The sequence below is a fragment of the Amblyraja radiata genome, chromosome X (assembly GCF_010909765.2).
Source record: "Amblyraja radiata isolate CabotCenter1 chromosome X, sAmbRad1.1.pri, whole genome shotgun sequence".
Lineage (NCBI taxonomy): Eukaryota > Metazoa > Chordata > Chondrichthyes > Rajiformes > Rajidae > Amblyraja > Amblyraja radiata.
Genome location: NC_045999.1, coordinates 8,410,002 through 8,430,495, shown reverse-complemented (window position 1 = coordinate 8,430,495; position 20,494 = coordinate 8,410,002). Strand labels below are relative to the sequence as shown.

General features: G+C 47.9%; 1 protein-coding gene across 3 annotated transcripts in view; it reads left to right on the top strand.

Moving 5' to 3' along the window:
* alpk3 (alpha kinase 3) overlaps positions 1-18,115 on the top strand; it is a 57,010-nt gene extending 38,895 nt beyond the window's left edge. For 2 of the 3 annotated variants that reach the window (XM_033014855.1, XM_033014854.1), the window contains exons 6-14: positions 264-2,340; positions 5,078-5,225; positions 6,216-6,343; positions 9,887-9,922; positions 10,020-10,294; positions 13,513-13,601; positions 13,679-13,896; positions 15,178-15,226; positions 16,997-18,115. In XM_033014855.1, coding sequence (XP_032870746.1) covers positions 264-2,340; positions 5,078-5,225; positions 6,216-6,343; positions 9,887-9,922; positions 10,020-10,294; positions 13,513-13,601; positions 13,679-13,896; positions 15,178-15,226; positions 16,997-17,462 — 3,486 coding nt within the window. In that variant the 3' untranslated portion in view covers positions 17,463-18,115. The remainder of the gene's footprint in view (positions 1-263; positions 2,341-5,077; positions 5,226-6,215; positions 6,344-9,886; positions 9,923-10,019; positions 10,295-13,512; positions 13,602-13,678; positions 13,897-15,177; positions 15,227-16,996) is intronic. The other variant, XM_033014856.1, reaches the window with a different exon arrangement.
* The last annotated feature ends 2,379 nt before the right edge of the window (positions 18,116-20,494 follow it).

Sequence of the window (20,494 nt, the reverse complement as noted above, 5' to 3'; positions counted from 1 at the left end):
AAGATCTTTGCTTCAGACTGGTGTCCTGAAGGAGGTGTCGGAAGAAAGGTCCTGACCAGAAACGCCACCTATTAATGTTCTCCAGAGATTCTGCCTGAACTGCTGAGTTACTCCAGCATTTTGTGTCTTTATTTAATCCACTCACGTTTAACAATCTTTATGAGCTCCTTCTCCCATGCAAATGAAGCCCAAATAGCTGACCTCCATTGGCATAACTTTAGATCCTAATTTAAAGGCCCGTCTCTTCTGCTTGTGTTTTCCAGACCATGGGGCTAAGGCAAGGGGCAGAACCTAATGGTTCCCCCGTCTCGGAGAAGGTGGACAGTGAGGGCAGCGTTGGAGCCTTCAGCGATGAGTGGGAGAAATTGGACATCCCCAGCATCTCGGAGCAAACGGACATCTCGGGCGAGCCGCCCGTCCCTGTCACCTTGGCCTCTGGGGAGACGGAGGAGGAGCTGAGGGACTGCCACAGTGAAGGTACATCACCACCTCAGAGTGATGAGGAAGCTAGCCCAGTGGCTGGAAGGATAGACCAGACTGCCCACCAGCAAGACCTCACAACCGATATCAAAGCAATAGAAATCTCCACCACACCTCTTTCCGTTGTCTCCCAAATCGTTGCTATCCCTCAAACCTCCCGAGAGGAGATGATACTTACAGATGAAGAGCCTCTAGTTGTAGAGGAGATACCAGACCAACAAGTTGTCACAGGTTCTCAGCCTGATGCTCCATTCACTGGTTCGGAAGTTCCTTTGGATGAAGAGGTTTCTAGCGAGGTGAGTGTCGAGAACGAGAAAGTCTCTGAGGAAATCGAAGACGAACTGTTGAACGGCAATGAGGAGAAGGAAGCGAGACCCAAGGAGGAGGAGCCGGCCCACGCAACCGCAGATGGTTTTGGCACGCACTTGGTCGAAAAGTTTCTGTCGTACTTAAAACTACCCAGTTTTCTGTCGGGTGAGAAATCTGTCCCCGGAGTGGGAAAACCAGAAGCAGCAGCCGATAACTTGCCAGTCCCGGCTCTACTCTCAGACAAGGGTGTGCCGCACAAAACGAAGGAACATACAGATGCATCTGAATTGCCAGCCACTGGCGTGGAGATATCGTTGGAGTCAGACGTTTCCCCATCTTCAGCAAACGTGCTTCCAGCCAGCACTGAAGATCACCATCTTCCCGAAGAAGACCATCTATTGGATGCGCCACCCACAGAGGCAGATGTTGACCCCGTTGAACTCGTCATTAGGTCACTATTGACCACCGTGGAAGAACTTAACATGGACACTGCGATCATTGTGCCACCATCGTCAACGTTAAGTGCTCCCTTCTCCAACGTTGCATCCTGGACCGCCCTTGGAGATGACAGTGCTCCTAATGTGGTGGACACGGGAGATCCCGAGACACCTCTTCAACCAACAGCTGCCCCCGAGATGCCATTGGACCAGTATACTCAACCAAGTCAAGTGGAGGCATTAAGACTCCCAAGGCTTGAAATGGTCTCTTCTCCTCCACCAAGCTTGGATGTTAAGAGCCTCGAAGGACCAGAGGAAGAGCAAGGTAGAGTGGGTGAAAGTAAAATGGACTTAACCGCACACAAGAGTCTGGTAGATAAAGCAGAGGAACAAAATAGTGCTGGGGAAATTAGCGGTGACCAATCTAAGATGTTGCAAGTGACATTGGTTCCCAGTGATGGAATGGTACCTGCTCCAGGGCCAAGTACTGAAGATGTAGATGTTTCACAGCCAACAAAGATGACCTCAGATGTACGGGTGGAAGTAAGCCAAGTGCCATCCATCGTGGTGGACAACGTAACATTGAAGAGCGTGACACAGGAGAGAGTAGAGGATACCGAGGCATTGAAGAAAGAAGTCCTGCCTGCGCAAGGCTCCAACGCCAAGATGAAGCTCAGCGACGCTCTGCCTGCCATCCCGTCCGCCACGCCGGCGGAACTCGCCTCCGGTGCCCGCCGCAAGATCTTCCTGCCCAGGTCCAAACAAGTGGAGGAATCTGAAGCGTTGGCGGCGGACCTGCCCGCCTTGTCGGCGCACACGAAGAAAGAGGAGGGGGTGAGGAAGGTCCTTGCCGAGGGGGATGCCGGCCACGCAGAGGAGGAGCCGGCTCGCTTCCCGTTGGCGCTCAAGAGAAGCGCGGCACTGTTGCAGGCCCCTGCGGTGCAACAGAATGCGCCACTGGAGAGGCGATCGCCAACGACAGCGCGCAAGATGTCCATGCTGGAAGTGCCCAAACTGTACGAGGAGCCTGCGGACAAAGTAGAGAGTTCCGTGGACCCTGGAAAAAGTGGAGCGAAAACTGAGGAGGCCAAGTCAGCTAAGAACCTCTTAAAAGGTAGGAGGGCACTACGACTTTGTCCTGGATAACTGGGACCCTTTATCAAACAGGGCGGAACTCATTGCCACAGACGGCTGTGCAGGCCAAGTCAATGGATATTTTTAAGGCAGAGAGATAGATTCTGGATTAGTATGTATGTCGGGTTATGGGGTGAAAGCAGGAGAATTGGGTTGAGAGGGAGAGCCATGATTAAATGGTGTAGATGATGGGCCGAGTGGCCTTATTCTGTTCCTATCATTTATGCAACAGAGCCCCACAATGGACAAACTCGGCTTAGTTTTTCATGGACGCTAGTTAGACTTGTGACACAGTAGTTTGGCCCATTTTTGTCTATCTTCGATTTTTCCAGCACCTGCAGTTCTTTCTTAAACTTTTAAACTGAAGTGGTAGGTTGGGATGGCGTTCTGTCCTTTTGTATCTATCTTTGGTTTAAACCAGCATCTGAAGTTCCTCCCCACACAAGTCATTTGATATGCTTGCTTTTATAGGCTGAAGCATTGTTGGGAAGTCATGTTAAAGTTGTATAAAATATTGGTTGGACAGAACTTGGAGAATTCTGCACAGTTCTGGTCACCGTACAACAGGAAGGAAGAGGTAGCGATAGAGAGAGTGTGGAATAGATTCACCAGGATGTTTAGGAAGGCAGATACTGATTTACACCAAAGATAGGCACAAAGTCCTGGAGTAACTCAGCAGTTCAGCATCTCTGGATAAATAGGATGGATAAAGTTTCGTGTCGCTATCCTTCCCCAGAGTCGAAACATGGCTCATCCTTTTTCTCCGCAGATGCTGCCTGACCCGCTGAGTTACTCCATCACTTTGTGTCTATCTTCAGCAGGATGTTGCCTGGAATGGAGAGATGTACTGGAGATATGAGGAGGGATTGGATGGACTGGGTTAATTCGCAGTGGAGTACATGAGGATGTGATGTGACCTTGCGGAAGTTTATAAAGGGATGAGGGGCATTGAGAGGATAAATAATCACAGTCTTTCCCACAGGACAGGGGAGGCTAGAACTGGGGGACGCAAGTTTAAGGTGAGAGGGGAGAGATTTAAATGGGATCTGAGGAGTATGTTTTTCCACTCAAAGGTTGATGGTTTTTTGGAAGGAGTTGCTAGAGGAGGTTATGATTCAAGATTCAAGAGAGTTTATTGTCATGTGTCCCTGATAGGACAATGAAATTCTTGCTTTGCTTCAGCACAACAGAACATAGTAGGCATTGACTACAAAACAAATCAGTGTGTCCATATACCATTATATAAATATATACACACATGAATAAATAAACTGATAAAGTGCAAATAACAGATAATGGGCTATTAATGTTCTGAGTTTTGTCCGAGCCAAGTTTAATAGCCTGATGGCTGTGGGGAAGTAGCTATTCCTGAACCTGGTCGTTGCAGTCTTCAGGCTCCTGTACCTTCTACCTGAAGGTAGCGGGGAGATGAGTGTGTGGCCAGGATGGTGTGGGTCCTTGATGATACTGCCAGCCTTTTTGAGGCAGCGACTGCGATAGATCCCCTCGATGGAAGGAAGGTCAGAGCCGATGATGGACTGGGCAGTATTTACTACTTTTTGTAGTCTTTTCCTCTCCAGGGCGCTCAAGTTGCCGAACCAAGCCACGATGCAACCGGTCGGCATGCTCTCTACTGTGCACCTGTAGGAGTTGCTGTATGGAGGCTGATGCAATCACATTGTTTAGCCAGTACGCTGCCAAGTTTTATTTTACTATTGGCCATGACCCAAGTATTCTTGGGAGTGGCACTGAATCAGTTTAAAAGGTATTTGGACAGATGGGGATTTTAGAGACTGCAAATGCTAGCATGGCGAACAAAACACAAGGGCGGCACAGTCACGCAGCGGGTAGAGCTGCTGCCTCACAGCGCCAGAGACCCGGGTTCGATTCTGATCCACGCCGCTACCTGTGTGGAGTTTGCACGTTCTTCCTGTGACTGCGTGGGTTTACTCCGGATGATCCGGTTCCCCCCCCCCCCCCCCCCACACCCCAAATGACGTGTGGGATTGTAGGTTAATTGGCCCTCTGTGAGTTACCCCTAATGTGTGGTGAACGTGGGATAACATGGAACTCGTGTGAAACTGGTGATCGATGGTCGGCGTGGACACGGTGGGCCGAAGGGTCTGTTTCCACGCTGTATCTCTAAACCAAACAAATTACTATAGGAACTCAATGGGTCAGGCAGCCTCTGTGGAGGGACAAGGACACACAATGTTTCCGATCGAGCCCCTTCTTCACTTTTGTAATGAACCCTGTTAACTGACTCACAAGTAATTCAATGTTAAACAGAATGGTTTAAAGAAACATACTTAGATTAGTACGGATTATGGGGAGAAGGCAGGAGAATGGGGTTGAGAGGGGATGATAGATCAGTCATGATTGAATGGCAGAGTAGACTTCATGGCCTAACTCTGTGTCAAGAACTTATGAATATTACCAGCTGGACTAGAAGGAAAATACTTTGTGGCGACTTAAGAAAGGAATATTTAACTAGCTAATAAGAGTGATTTCTTGTAAATTCCTCTCTTCAATGCTCTTCAAGTGAATGGAGTCCAATGTATGTCCGTCATATCCAGTTTGAGGTGTGAGCTGGTGGATCTGTTTCTCAACGGCCACCATTTGCTGCTGTGTAATGGCTTCCATTTACAGATGTGCTAATGGCCACCATTCACTGATGTACTACCCTGTGACCAACCTTCATATTTTGCCGCCTTTAGCTCCACAGGTCATTCGAAAGATCAGAGCAGAGCAATTCTCAGATGCTTCTGGGAACCTGAAGCTGTGGTGCCAGTTCTTTAATGTGCTGAGTGACTCCACCATCAGATGGGACAAGGATGGACTACACTTGAACAAGCTGAAGCGAAGGTAGCCACCACCAGCTTTTTTCCTTGCTCCGGGCACCCAATGGTAGATACTTTGCTTGCTTGTTCCAAGTGGATTGGTTCCTTATTGTAGTTTCCCCTGGGAAACGCTGTAGACAAGTTTAAATGCCCTTCCTCCACCCTAACTCATTCTTTTGTATCCTCTGTAAAAATACAAAACTTCTGGACGGAAATATTCAATATCATTTCTAAAGCACTTAAAATTCAATTGGAGCCAGATTCAAAACTATTAATATTAGGAATGTCAGAGGGCTGCCCTAATCTAACGATATCTCAAAGACGCTTCGTTGACTATGATTTAATAACAGCGAAAAAAGTTATACTTAAAGTCTGGAAAAAGATAACAGTCCCTACAGTGAAGATGTGGATCACAGAAATGACCAAGATACTACATCTAGAAAAAATAAGGCTTGTCTTGACTGACAAACCAGATCAATTTTCCAAAATATGGTCTCCTTTTATTGAATTTCTTCAACAACATAATGGTTGAACACAAACTCAAAACTGACGCTAGGATCGGGTGAGCGGGTGTATGGAAGGGCAGTGGGATATATCACCGCTTCTTTTACTTCTTCGTTAGTTCTGGGATTTTTTTTTTTCTTTTTCGTGTCTTTCTCGAAATTCTTTTCTTTTTCTTTTCTTCTTTCTTTCCCTATTTTCCTTTTTCCTTTTTTCCGATTTAGTTATTAATTTATAAAATGTTAAAATTGAAGCAGTATGAAAATTGTATAACTGTTATGTCGATTACTTTCCCTTTGTACAATTGCTTCTAATGAAATAAATATTAAAAAAAAAAAAATACTAAAAAAAATAAATGCCGTTCCTCTTACTTGGCAGTGAACTCCTGTCAGAAACCACCTTCCAACTGAGGGGGGGTGGGGTGGGGGGGGAGATAATGGCGGGGACTGGCGGGGTCTGCACTGTTCCAGATCCAGCTAATGCTTGTTATTTCTTCCTTCCTGGATTCTACCAGCTCTGGCGATGAGAGCCAAGTGTCGTTGGCCATTGTAAAAGCCTCAGCGAAGGACTGCGGCGTTTACAGATGCATGGTGGAAAACGAGTATGGTTCAGATGCCACGGATCTCCTGCTGAGCAGTGAAAGTAAGTATCGGAGATCGACATGTTGTGTTTCAGCTGTTGTAAATAACTGAAGCCTTACACCAAGATAAAGGTCCAAAGACTTTATTAACTACATAGCAAACATGACTTCACACTTGCACGTCTTTCTAATCCTAAGAGAACCAGGCAAGGAGGGCTACTGTAAAGCTATTGTATTGGGCGTAACTACAAAAGCATGACATAACATGAGTGACACAGATCTACAAATACTGGAGTAACTCAGTGGGACGGGCAGCAACTCTAGAGAGAAGGAATGGGTGACGTTTCGGGTCGAGACTCTTCTTCAGACTTGGCATTCAGTATTGGTATTGGTTCATTATTGTCAAGTGTGCACAAATATAATGAAAAACGTTTGGTTGGCATAGAGGGAGTGCAGAGAAGGTTCACCAGACTGATTCCTGGGATGTCAGGACTTTCATATGAAGAAAGACTAGGTAGACTAGGCTTGTACTCGCTAGAATTTAGGAGATTGAGGGGGTATCTTATAGAAAATTACAAAATTCTTAAGGGGTTGGACAGGCTAGATGCAGTAAGATTGTTCCCGATGTTGGGGAAGTCCAGAACAAGGGGTCACAGCTTAAGGATAGAGGGGAAATCCTTTAGGACCAAGATGAGAAAAACATTTTTCACACAGAGAGTGGTGAATCTGTAGAATTCTCTGCCACAGAAGGTAGTTGAGGCCAGTTCATTTGCTATATTTGCAAGAGGGAGTTAGATGTGGCCCTTGTGGCTAAAGGGAGCAGGGGGTATGGAGAGAAGGCAGGTACAGGATACTGAGTTGGATGATCAGCCATGATCATATTGAATGGCGGTGCAGGCTCGAAGGGCCGAATGGCCTACTCCTGCACCTATTTTCTATGTTTCTATGTTTCTATGATCCAGTGTCTAGATATCCAGGCCCCTTTTCTCTGCTGAAGGAGGGTCTCGACCTGAAACGTCACCCGTTCCTTCTATGCAGAGATGCTGCCTGTCCCGCTAAGTTACTCCAGCATTTTGTGTCTATCTTCTGTACTGTTCTATGTTCTATGTGGTATTTATCTTGTAACTGTATGTGGTACCATTGCTCTGGTGAAAATAGGTGTTGCCTTTCCGACACCACAAACCGACATTGACTTCCATTGACCCCATTTATACCTCACGCTGCCTCGGCAAGGCCAGCAGCATAATGAGGCACAAGTCTCACCCCGGCCACTCCCTCTCCTCCCCTCTCAAATCGGGCAAAAGGTGAAGTGTGAAAACGCACACCTCCAGATTCAAGGACAGTTTCTTCCCAGTGGTTAGCCGGCAACTGAACCATCCAACTATACAACTTGGGCGGCACAGTGGTGTTGAAAAAGCTACTTTCTTAACTACTAAACCAGGTTCGCTTCTTAATAAACAGACAACACACAAACTGTTTGGTAGACCAGTTCAAAACTTTACTTAACATCGGCCGATGGAAGGGAGGGAGAACTCCAGTCAAGTAACCATTACAGACACTTGACCGTCCTCCGTTCACCTTTCTGAACAACAGAATTACATTGCCTTAAATAGGGTTTTTTTGTCCCCTTAGCACATTTCACAGACATTAGTCATGGTCAGAGGTACAGGAAAAGGTTTCCACAGAATGCATCACATCAAAGGCCTTTTGTTTACATAGTACAAGATAACATTGGCCATTTGGTTTACGACATTTTATCTTCACAGAGATCACCCTAGCTCTTTCGCCTGCTGCTTCCTCGCTGTCATTTGGTCCCTCATAAACATTGGCCATTTGGTTTATGGCATCTTACTTCAAAGATGTGACTAGCTGTTTCTTTCTCTGTCACCTCCTCACTTGGGAGACAATGTTATAGGATTTATTATCCCACACACCCGCAACCTGAGGCAAGCCTAATTTGAGACTAAATATAAGCTGTAAGCTAGCCCAGAAGCCAATTTAATATCTTCTTATATTTTAACTAAAATTCAGCTTCATCATTGTAAGCGGTAGAACTACTGCCCTACAACGCCAGAGACGCGGGTTCGAATCTGACTACAGGTGCTAGTTTGTACGGAGTTTGTACGTTCCCTCTATGTCCTGTGTAGGTTTTGTCCGAGATCTTCGGTTTCCTCCCACACTCCAAAGATGGTATAAATGTAAAATTGTCGCTAGTGTGTGTCGGGTAGTGTTAATGTGCGGGGATCGCTGGTCGGTGCGGACTCGGAGGGCTGAAGGGCCTGTTTCTGCACTGTATCTCTAAACTAAACTACCTTAAACTGGAGAGCAGTCCTGAGCTACGATCCACCTCATTGGAGTTTATTGGACTATCTTTGATCGAACTTTACTGGACTTTAACTTGCACTATACATTATTCACATTATCCCCTTTATCATGTATCTGTACATTGTGGATGGCTCGATTGTAATCGTGTATTGTCTTTGTATTAGTACGCAACATTGAATGGCGGTGCTGGGTCGAAGGGCCAAATGGCCTACTCCTGCACCTATTGTCTATTATCTATTGTCTAAAAGCTTTTCACTGTACCTCCGTACACGCGACAATAAAATAAACTCAATTCACAAGTTCGCAGGTTATGGGAGTAGAATTAGGCCATTCGGCCCATCGAGTCTACTCCTCCATGCAGTCATGGCTGATCTCTGCCTCCTCATGCCTTTTTCCTGCCTTCTCCCCATAACCCTTGACACCCGTTCTAATCAAGAATTTGCCTCTTTCTGCCTTAAAAATATCCACGGACTTGGCCTCCACAGCCCTCTGTGGCAATGAGTTCTACAGAGTAACTACCCTCTGACTAATTAAGTTTCTCTTCACCTCCTTTCGAAAAGAGCGCCCTTTAATTCTGAGGCTATGATCTCTGGTCCAAGACTCTCCCACCAGTGGAAACATCCTCGCCACATCCACCCTATCTATGCCCTTCCTTATTATAACCATATAACTATATAACAATTACAGCACGGAAACAGGCCATCTCGGCCTTTCTAGTCCGTGCCGAACACTTACTCTCACCTAGTCCCATCTACCTGCACTCAGACCATAACCCTCCATTCCTTTCCCGTCCATATACCTATCCAATTTATTTTTAAATGATAAAATCGAACCTGCCTCCACCACTTCCACTGGAAGCTCATTCCACACAGCTACCACTCTCTGAGTAAAGAAGTTCCCCCTCATGTGACCCCTAAACTTCTGTCCCTTCATTCTAAAAATCATGTCCTCTTGTTTGAATCTTCCCTATTCTCAATGGAAAAAGCTTGACTGTACCTCGGTTCACGCGACAATAAACTAAACTCAATTGACAAGTCCACAAGTTATGGGAGTAGAATTAGTGTATTCTGTAAGTTTCAATGAGGTCCCCCTCAACCTTCTAAACTCCAGTGAGTAGAGTATTAACTCAATTAATACATCAGTGGCAGTAAAAGATGTGGGAGTGATCCAAAGTCTTGCAAGGCACGGTGTGAATAGGCTCCATTTTCTTGTCACCACCATATAAGCAGTTGCAATATTTTTTTTGGTGCATATTAAATTCTTTCTGTTTTCTGCACTAGTGTTGACTGGATTTGTTTCAAGAGAAGAGATTGAAGGTAAGATACAAGCTTTGAATTGCCCCACCGATGTTTTCCCTTATCCCGGGTCCCCATCATTCTTTGTAACCTATGTCGATGTGGGTGTGTGTTCCAGTGGGTGAGGAGATTGAGATGACACCCATGCCGATCACCAAAGGACTGACGGACACGGGATTTTGGGGCAATAAGCTCTTCGGCAGAATCATGACCACGGAGCTCAACGTCGGTGATGGTTTCCGCCGCAAGGCAAGCCGGGTGAAGGTCATCTACGGACTGGAGCCGATATTCGAATCTGGTGCCACCTGTATTGTCAAAGTGCGAAACTACATTTCTTACGGGACCAAGCCTGATGGTGGACTTGTTGACAGCAACCATGATCTCACTATGCAAGTAAGTCATGCCCTTTGTTAGAAGCTGCTCACTGCATTGTGTGGAGCAAGTTTTCTTCCCACAGAGGGTGACGGGTTCGCCAGTATTCTGCCATTGTTGTCAGCGTGGGTTTTCTCCAAGAACTTCGGTTTACTCCCACACTCCAAAGACGTACAGGTTTGTAGGTTAATTGGCTTCAGTAAAATTGTAAATTGTCCCTAGTGCGTAGGATAGTGCTATTGTAAGGGGATCGCTGGTTGGCACAGACTCGGTGGGACGAAGGGCCTGTTGCCGCATTGTATCTCTAAACTAAACTAAAACTCACTTCCAGGGGTGGTGTTGGAGGCAGATACGATAGTGACTTTTAAATGGGTACATTGATATGCAGAGAATGGAGGGATAGGGATCATAAGACCATAATATCATATGACATAGTAGCAGAATTAAGCCAGTCGGCCCATCAAGTCTACTCTGTATTCAATCATGGCTGATCTATTTTTCCCTCTCAATCCCATTCTCCTGCCTTCTTCCTGTACCCTTTGATTTCCTTACTTATCAAGAATCTCTGCCTTAAAAATATCCAATAACTTGGCCACCACATTTTGGTGTAACCAAATTAGCAACGAATTCCACAGATTCACCACCCTCTGTCTTAAGAAACTCCTCCTCATCTCCATTCTGAAGGAACATCCTTTTATTCTGAGGCTGTGCCCTCTGGTTCTACAGTCTCCCACTATTGGAAACATCGTCTCCACATCCACTCTATCACATGCCAACAGATGTATGTATCGTGCATCATGTTCGGCACAGACATTGTGGGCCGAAGGGCCTGTTACTGAGTCATACTGTTCCATGATTCTATGATATCAGATTGTATTCTATTGCAATACACCTATGGATGACTTTCCCTATTTTCGAATCATCCTTGATGAGAGGTATAGAGGAAATTTAAACGAACCATGGAACATTTTTGCATTTGTATGTACAGGTATTAGCATTTGTCTCTGTAAATTATCCCTGGCATGTAGATTGTACGGGTGATCGCTGGTCGGTTTGGACTCAGTGGGCCAAGGGCCTGTTTCCATGCTGTATTGGATGATAATAGAGCATCCTCTGGGGTCTGTACGCAAAGAGTCGCAATGTATCACCGCCATTTTGCCACATCCTGAAAATGGCGGTCACGGTGGCGCAGCGGTAGAGTTGCTGCCTTACAGCGAATGGAACTCCGGAGTCCCGGGTTCGATCCCGATTACGGGTGCTGTCTGTACGGAGTTTGTACGTTCTCCCCGTGACCTGCGTGGGTTTTCTCCGAGATCTTCGGTTTCCTCCCACATTCCAAAGACGTACAGGTTTGTAGGTTAATTGGCTTGGTAATTGTAATAATTGCCCCTAGTGGGTGTAGGATAGTGTTAGTGTGCGGGGATCGCTGGTGGGCGCGGACCCGGTGGGCCAAAGGGCCTGTTTACGTGCTTTATCTCTAAACTAAATGTAGTGGTGGGGTAAGTCTGATGCCAGTAGATCTGGCTGTGATTCTAATTAGATTAGAAATTAATTAGATCCTTTATCTGTCATTCAGACCTTTCGGTCTGAACGAAATGTCGTTGCCTGCAGCCATACATGTAATAATAAACAACAAAACAAACAATAAACACAAATTAACATCCACCACAGTGAGTTCACCAGGCACCTCCTCACTGTGATGGAGGCAAAAATCTTAGGGTTACTGTCTCTTCCCTCCTCTTCTCCCTCTGCGCTGAGGCGATACCCCACCGTGCGATGGTAAGTCAGTCCCGCGGCTCACCGAGCTCCACGAACGGGCCGGTTCAAGCTCCGCGGCCCGGGTGGTCGAAGTTGCCGCCCTCCAGTCCAGCGGACGCAGCTGTTGCCGCGGGAGCTCCGGAAAACAGGCACCAGCCTGTGACCTGCGAGCTCCCGACGATGTCGCCTGCTGGCCCGCAGCCGAGCCCCGGATTCAGGTCGCCGCCGCCAGAACGCCGCCTCAGCCACCGGAGCACCGTCCCCGCGCCGGGCCGCCCTCATGGGAACGCCGTCTCAGCCCCGCGCCGGACCACCCTCACGGGAGCGCTGTCCCAGCCCGAGCCGGGCCGCCACAGCCACCGGAGCGCTGTCCCAGCCCCGAGCCGGACCGTCCTCACGGGAGCGCCGTCCCAGCCTTCGAGTCGTGCCGCTGCCACCGGAGCGTTTCAGTCCCGAGCCGGACCGCCCTCACCGGAGCGCCGAGTCGTGCCGCTGCCCGAACGCCGCCACAGCTCGAAGACGGCCAGCCTCGCGTTGGTGAGTACTGGCTGGCTCTACCTCCGGAGCCTCGAGGTCGGTCGCAGGTTGGAGGCCGCCAGCTCCACCATTAGGCCTCAGCGCGGACGGAGGCAGAGGAGGGGGATACGACAAGAAAAAGTCGCATTCCCCCGAAGGGAGAGACAGAAAGCCCTGTTTCAGCCCCCCCCCCCCCCCACACATAACACAACCTAAAAAACAAAATTTAACTAAACAAGACAAAAAAAACAACACAAAAAAGTAAAAACAGACGGACTGCAGGCGAGCCGCAGCCGTACAACAGCGCCGCCACTTCCGGAGTTGCTAGTTTAGTTCAGAGATACAGCGTAGAAACAGGCCCTTCAGCACACCGAGTCCTTGCCAACCTGCGATCCTCGCACACTTACACTCTTACACACAAGGGAGAATTTACATTGAAGATAGACACAAAAAGTTGGAGTAACTCAGTGGATCAGGCAGGATTTCTGGAGAAAAGGAATAGATGACGTTTCTGGTCGAGACCCTTCTTCAGACTGAGAGTCAGGGGAAAGGGATCGGAGATTTACATTTATACAAAGCCAATTAACCTACAAACCTGTATGTCTTTGGAGTGTGGGAGGAAACTGCAGATCCCTTAGAAAACCCACGCAGGTCACGGGGAGAACATACAAACTCCGTACAGACAGCACCGTACAGACAGTCAGGATCGAACCTGGGTCTCTGGCACTGTAAAGGCAGCAACTCTACCGCTGCGCCACCGTGCCGTCTTTGTGGTGCTCCCTGTATCATAGAGTCACACAACATTGAAACAGGCCCTTCAGCCCTCTTGTCTATGCCGACCAAAATGCTCCATCTACTCTGGTCTCACCTGCCCATATCTCGAAACCTTTCCTATCCAATGCAGGTGGAGATGGTAATGTTTGATTTTGTTTTAAAGTTACTAATTTAATCTTTTAATTTTACAGGAATGTAAGCTTCAAAATACAGCGAGAGAGTACAGTAAAATATTTGCCGCTGAGACGCGCGCAGTGGAAGGGTTCGGGCCCGTGCCAGAGTAAGTGCTTGTCATTTATACATCTTGATTTTACAAAACGATGGCTATTTGTGGCTTACCTGGATGTGTGCTCCCAGGATCATTCCCCTGCACTTGCTGTATCGCCCTGGCAACAACATACCCTATGCAACTATCGAGAGGGACTTGATGGGGCAATTTATGAAGTATGCAATGGAGGACAAGAGCAAGAATCTGGCGGGTGAGATCGGCTCTGAAGTCGTACAGAGGTGTCACACCTTTCAACACTGGATTTACCAATGGACAAACTGCAACCTGCTGGTGACTGACTTGCAAGGTAAGGTTATAATTAACTTCAGGCTCTACTGTAGCGCGGCACAGTGGCACAGCGGTAGAGTTGCTGCCTTACTGCCCCGGAGACCCAGGTTCGATCCTGACTTGTACGTTCTCTCTGTGTTCATTCTCTCTGGTCTCCTCCCACATTCCAAAGACGTGCAGGGTTGCAGGTTAATTGGCTTCGGTAAAAATTGCAAATTGTCCCTAGTGTGTAGGATTGCGTTAGTGTGCGGGGATCGCTGGTTAGTGTGGACTCGGCCTGTTTCTGCGCTGTATCTCTAAACTTAACTGAACTAAACTGAACAATGGGAGCTATATTCAGGTGTTGCTATGCACATTGAATGAGATTCATTGGGCCTGTCCCACTTGGCCGTCATTTACATGACTGACCCGCGACGGTCTTGCACGTCATCATGCGTCCACACAGCCGTCTGGAGCGCGTGACGTCATTTGAAGATAGACACAAAATGCAAGAGTAACTCACTGGGACCGGCAGCATCTCTGGAGAGAAGGAATGGATGATGTTTCGGGTCGAGACTTCTTCAGTCTGAAGAAGGGTCTCGACCCGAAACGTCACCCATTACTTCTCTCCAGAGATGCTGCTGGTCCCGCTGAGTTATTCCAGCACTTTGTGTCTATCTCCAATCGTCTTGGCCCCGCTCTGGGAGTAGGAGTGGGGGCGGATCCGGATCTGCAACGGCCGTGAGCCCCAGGCCGAGCTCGGCCATCGCTTGCCTGCTTCTGCTGCTGTTGGAGGTGAGACGTTGCGTCGTGCCAGGGTCTTGGGCCTGACCCATTTTGGCCGTCAGTTACGCGACAGGCCGTTGGCGCGCGAAGATTTAGTGCAGGACGAAGTCCACACTCCTCCACACCCCTCCATGCGCCCGTCCCACCCTAGCCACGCGCTACCCACGCACTACCCACACGCTAGCAGGTCGCGTAAATGGCGTGCGAATGATGCCCGTGGGACAGGCCCTTTAGGCGATTTTTTGGCGAGTACAGGCGACTGCCGCAAAATTTTAAACGTGTTGAAAATTTTTCGGCGATAGTGGTGACAATGTTTGCTGTCGTAGGTTGTCGCCAGGTGTCAGAGGTGAATTCCATTAACACTGGCAGTCCCTGGCAGTCGCCTAAAGAGTCGCCTAAATGGAACTCTGACTAACTCTACAAACCTCATCTGCACCCCACATTAGGCCAGAATAGTGACACAAGTTAGTCTTTACAAACTACGTGATTGCTCATTGAACTATTTTCTTTTTTGCCTGGTCCCTTCTCGACACAGGGGTGGGACTGAAGATCACCAGTGTGCAGATCGCTACTAATTCCAAAGGGTAAGTCAAGATTATCATTCATCCAGGTCAGACCAAGACCTTGTACCAACCATCTGTCTATCAACCCCACCCCTTACCATGGTTTATTCCCCACCTCCCTTTACAATCAGCAATACAACCAGTTCTTTAGCAAGAGCGAATTGGGAAATTGTAGTCAGAGACGTCGCAGTTTGTTTCAAGTCAAGGTGGTGCAGTGGTAATGTTGCTATCTCTCAGCGCCAGGGACCCGGGTGCTGTCTGTACAGAGTTTATACGTTCTCCCCATGACCCTTTTGGTTCTCTCCGAGATCTTCACTTTCCCCCTACACTGCAAAGAAGTCCAGGTTTGTAGGTCAATTGGCTTGGTTTAAGTGTAAATTGCCCCTAGATGGTGTTATATGGTGTTAAGATGGTGTTAATGTGCCGGGATCACTGGTCTGTGCGGACCTGATGGGCCGAAGGGCCTGTTCCCGTAAACTAAACTCCTCCTAGAGTCAAGAGTGTTTTATTGTCATATGTACCTGAGACATTTTCAGGTGAAGACCCTTCCTCAGACAGGAAGAAAAGAAGGGTCTCGACCCGAAACATCACCAATCCATGTTCTCCAGAGATGCTGCCTGACCCGCTGAGATATTCCAGCACTATGTGTCCTTTGGATAAAGATGTTTCTTCTGAATTCCTGTTGGAATTCTTAGTCCTTATCTTATTTTTGCTGCTTATTTTCGAGAGCTGGAAACGTCCTTCCTTGATCTAGAATTGCAAAACATTTGGAGAAATAAGGAACTGCTGATGTTGGGTAAAAAAAAAAAAGATGCAAAGTACTGGAGTAACTGCGGGTCAGGCAGTGTCTCTTGAGAACATAGATAGGTGAAATTTCGGGTCGGGAAGCATCTCATTTTGTAGGTGGATAGGAAGCTTTCAGTTTAGTTTTTCAGTGTCGAGGCTGGGACCCTTCTTCAGACTAGTGTTCTGATCTGAACCACATTCTCCAAGGAATGCTACCTGACCCGTTGAGTTAAGGGCCTGTCCCACTTGGCAATTTTTTTCGGCGACTGCCGGCGTCAGATTAGGGTCGGCAAAAGATTTTGAACATTTCGAAATCCAGCGGCGACAAAGAAAATGTTGCGACACTTGAAAGTACACCGCGCGGCATACGTTATCACGCCGCGTCATATATCGGTGACCTGATATGTCAGCCCATGATGCCGGTAGTCGCCAAAAAAAAATCACCAAGTGGGACAAGGCCCTTTACTCCAGCACTCTGTGTCTTTATGTGTAGGAGGGAACTACAGAGGCTGGTTTAAACCGAAGATAGACACAAAAAGCTGGAGTAGCTCAACGGGTCAGATAGCATCTCTGGGGAAAACGAATGAGTGATGTTTCGGGTCGAGCCCCTTCTTCAGGATAAGCCCCTTCTAAGGATAAAGGGGAAATCTTTTAGGACCGAGATGAGAAAATCATTTTTTACACAGAGAGTGGTGAATCTGTGGAATTCTCTGCCACAGAAGGTAGTTGAGGCCAGTTCATTGGCTTTATTTAAGAGGGAGTTAGATGTGGCCCTAGTGGCTAAAGGGATCAGGGGGCATGGAGAGAAGGCAGGTATGGGATACTGAGTTGGATGATCAGCCATGATCATATTGAATGGCGGTGCAAGGATGAAGAGCCGAATGGCCCACTCCTGCACCTATTTTCTATGTTTCTATGTTTCAGTCTGAAGAAGGGTCTCAACTCTGTGTCTCTATTTCTTCTTTAAAATCTCTTCTCCTCACTGAATTGGATTTCCTTTCGCAGGTATCAGGGCCTGACAGGGAATTGTTCTTCCTCCGTCATTGAAGAGTTTCCCGACACCCATCAGTGCAACCACTTGTGTGAGGCGCTATTGCTGAAGTCATTGAAAAACGCCGACAGCCTCCAACCGCATAAACCCAAGGGATCCAAGAGCCCATCGATGACCAGGAGGGCCCAGTCAGCCCAGTCCAGCCCTCAGATGCAGAGGAAGGGCCAGTCCAGTCCTCAGTCCCAGAGGAAGGGCCAGGCCAGTCCTCAGTCCCAAAGGAAGGGCTTGGTTAGTCCACTGGTCCAGCGGAAAGGACAGACCAGCCCACTAGTCCCACGGAAAGGCCTAACAAGCCCACAAGCTTCTCGGAAAAACACCTCAGACCCCAACGTGGCCCCTAAGGATGGCAGTGCGGAGGACTCCCAGGAAACCGGGAAGCACAAAACAGTGGAGATCCCCAAGACTGTCAAACTCCGGTAGACACGTTGGTGCAACCATCAGTCGGCGACAGGGCATCAAGCACTTTTTATTTTTGACAATCGACTGTTTAATCTGGAAAGATTTGAGTCAAACGAGGGATAGGAGAAACTAAAGAGAGTTAAGTGACATCAGCAATAATGTCCCCATGGTACTGAACATCCACGAGAAGCCTCATGAGTTCAAACATCATAATTCTGGGCCGCTTGTGGGCAACGTTGAGTAGCGCCATTGGGTGGGCCTTTATCATGAATCAGAGAACAAAGTTTGCATGTTTTACGAGCCGTCAGCAGAACCGCTGAGATTTGCTCTTGAAATAACCACCTGCATGAACTGTTCTTTAGAACCTATAGTGTATGTTTTATTATTCTTATGCTTTGGCTTTTAAGTTTATGGCAGGGAACTAAAAGCCTCTGCTGCAGGCTGGCTAAAGTGCGTCAACGCAAACTAGAGGGCGTTTACAATGTCAGCGACTAAGACACTAGAAATACTCTGTACCAATGAGTGCTTTAGTACTCCGGGTATTCCGGGCAGCACGTTGAGGTTGCTGCCTTGCAGCGCCGGAGACCCGCGTTCAATCCCCACCACGGGCGCTGTCTGTACAGAGTTTGTACGTTCTCCCCGTGACCCGCGTGGGTTTTCTCCGAGGTCTTCGGTTTCCTCCCACTCTCTAAAGACGTGCAGGTTTGCAGGTTAATTGATTTGGTACAAATGTAATTTATCCCCGGTGTGTGTAGGATAGTATTAATATGCGGGTCGGCGCGGACTCGGTGGGCCGAAGGGCCTGTTCCCGCGCTGTTTCCCTAAACTAAACTATTTATTGTGGTAAGAGTTTACGGGTAAGTGAAGCATTTGGTTTATATTATGACTACTATCAAAACGTTTAAGAAATGTTTAGACAGGTACGTGGATAGAGGGATGTGGGCCAAACGCAGGTAGGTGGGACAAGTGTAGATGGGACATGTTGGTCGGTGTGGGCAAGTTGGGCTGAAGGGCCTGTTTCCACGCTGTAAGACTCTATATTAGCCAGATGGAGGATTAGCTGGGACCATTATTGGGAGAAGGACTGTGTCAAGGACAACACTTCTACTTGCTGTTACTTGCTGGTTTGTGTTTGATTTGTATTTTGCAATGACTTTGATTCTGTTGGAGCAACGTCCCACAGTGAGTAGTGAAGTGCATCTTGCCTGGATTGTTGAGGCCTGTCCACAGGCTTTAGTTCAGTTCAGTTCAAGTTTATAGTCGCATGTACCGAGGTTCGGTGAAAAGTCTTTGCTGCGGGCTAACCAGCCAGTGGAAAGGCAATACGTGGTTACAATCCAGCCATTCGCAGTGAACAGACACATGATAAGGGAATAACGTTTAGTGCAAGGTAAAGCTAGTAAAGTCCGATCAAAGATAGTCCGAGGGTCACCCATGAGGTAGATAGTAGTTCAGGACTGCATCTAGATGCGGTAGGATGGTTCAGTTGCCTGATACAAGCTGGGAAGAAACTGTCTCCGTATCTGGAGGTGTTTGTATTTTTTGCCCGATGGGAGAGGGGAGAAGAGGGAGTGGCCGGGGTGCCTTTAATTATGCTGCTGGCCTTGCCGAGGCAGCGTGAGGTATAAATGGAGTCAATGGAAGGGAGGTTGGTTTGTGCGATGGTCTGGGCTGGTTCCCAAACCAAGTTGGCTGTAATCCCTTGTGGTCTTGGATGGAGCTGTTCCCAAACCCAGCTGTGATGCATCCCGATAAAATGCTTTCTACGGTGCATATGTAGAAGTTGTATGAGCACGAGGCTTGCTATTGCTCACTGATTAGGGTGCCCTGGTTCAAGCTGTAGCATGAACCCCCCTCCCTTTGCAGAATGATACTCCGTGCAGGTACATCCTTGCTCCTTTCTCGAAGTGCGTCTCTTCTTTACAGCATGTAGTGTTGGTGGACTTTACACTCCCAACCCCACTCTCTGATGTAAATGCACCATCCCTAAATAATGTATTGCACCATCTCCTTCAGTTGGTTTCTGGAGAGGATAACAAATGAATAATGGATCCCTCCTGATCTGTAACGCAGGATGAAAATTGGATAGATTTCCTACGTGATCCATTCCCGTCCCCATTTCATTTCCGGTTCGTTCCCAGGGGATCAATGAGGGGCAAGGGCAATAATGGGGACCTTCACTCCAATGTATACTTCTTGGTGGGACTCAGGACCAGCTGAGATTTGCTGGATATTTGTTCAGTTTGTACGGCTGATGAACTGATTTATTTGGGTACTTTGGACCCTGGTCCTAGTTGTGAGCAGTGCAGACATAAGCTGATAGGAGATAGGCACAAAAAGATGGAGTAACTCAGCGGGACAGGCAGCATCTCTGGAGAGAAGGAATGGGTGACGATTAGTGTCGAAATGTCATCCAACCTTGGGTCTCGACATGAAACGTCACCCGTTACTTCTCTCCAGAGATGCTGCCTGTCCCGCTGAGTTACTCCATCTTTTTTGTGTCTATCTTCGGTTTAAACCAGCATCTGCACTTCCTTCATTCAACATTGAACTGATGGGAGAATCGGTGGTCCATTCATAGGATGCCAGGGTATTATGCGCTCCAGTTTCTTCCGTAGGGTGGCACAGCGATAGAGCTGACTCCTCACTGCGCCAGAGACGCGGGTTCGATCCTGACCTCGGGTTCGGTCTGTGTTTGGAGTTTGCACGTTCTTCCTCCGGAATCTCCGGTTTCCTCCCCATCTTGAAGACGTGTGGGTTTGCTGGGTTAAATGGCCTGGGAGCTGCAAAATCCTCCCAATTCACTGGAATAATAAATGAACCAACATCAGTATCTTGACCCAGGCCAATGTCCTCAGCTTTGGAGATCCTGACTACCTTCATGTTGGTCAAACATATCGCTTGCCCTCCTGACACCAGGCTCTCCAAGCCGGCAGGCCACTCACAGAGCTGAGATCTGGCACAACTACTATCAGAGCGGCACGGTGGTGCAACGGGTAGTGCCGCTGCCTCACAGCGCCAGAGACCCGGGTTCGATCCTGACCTCGGGTGCT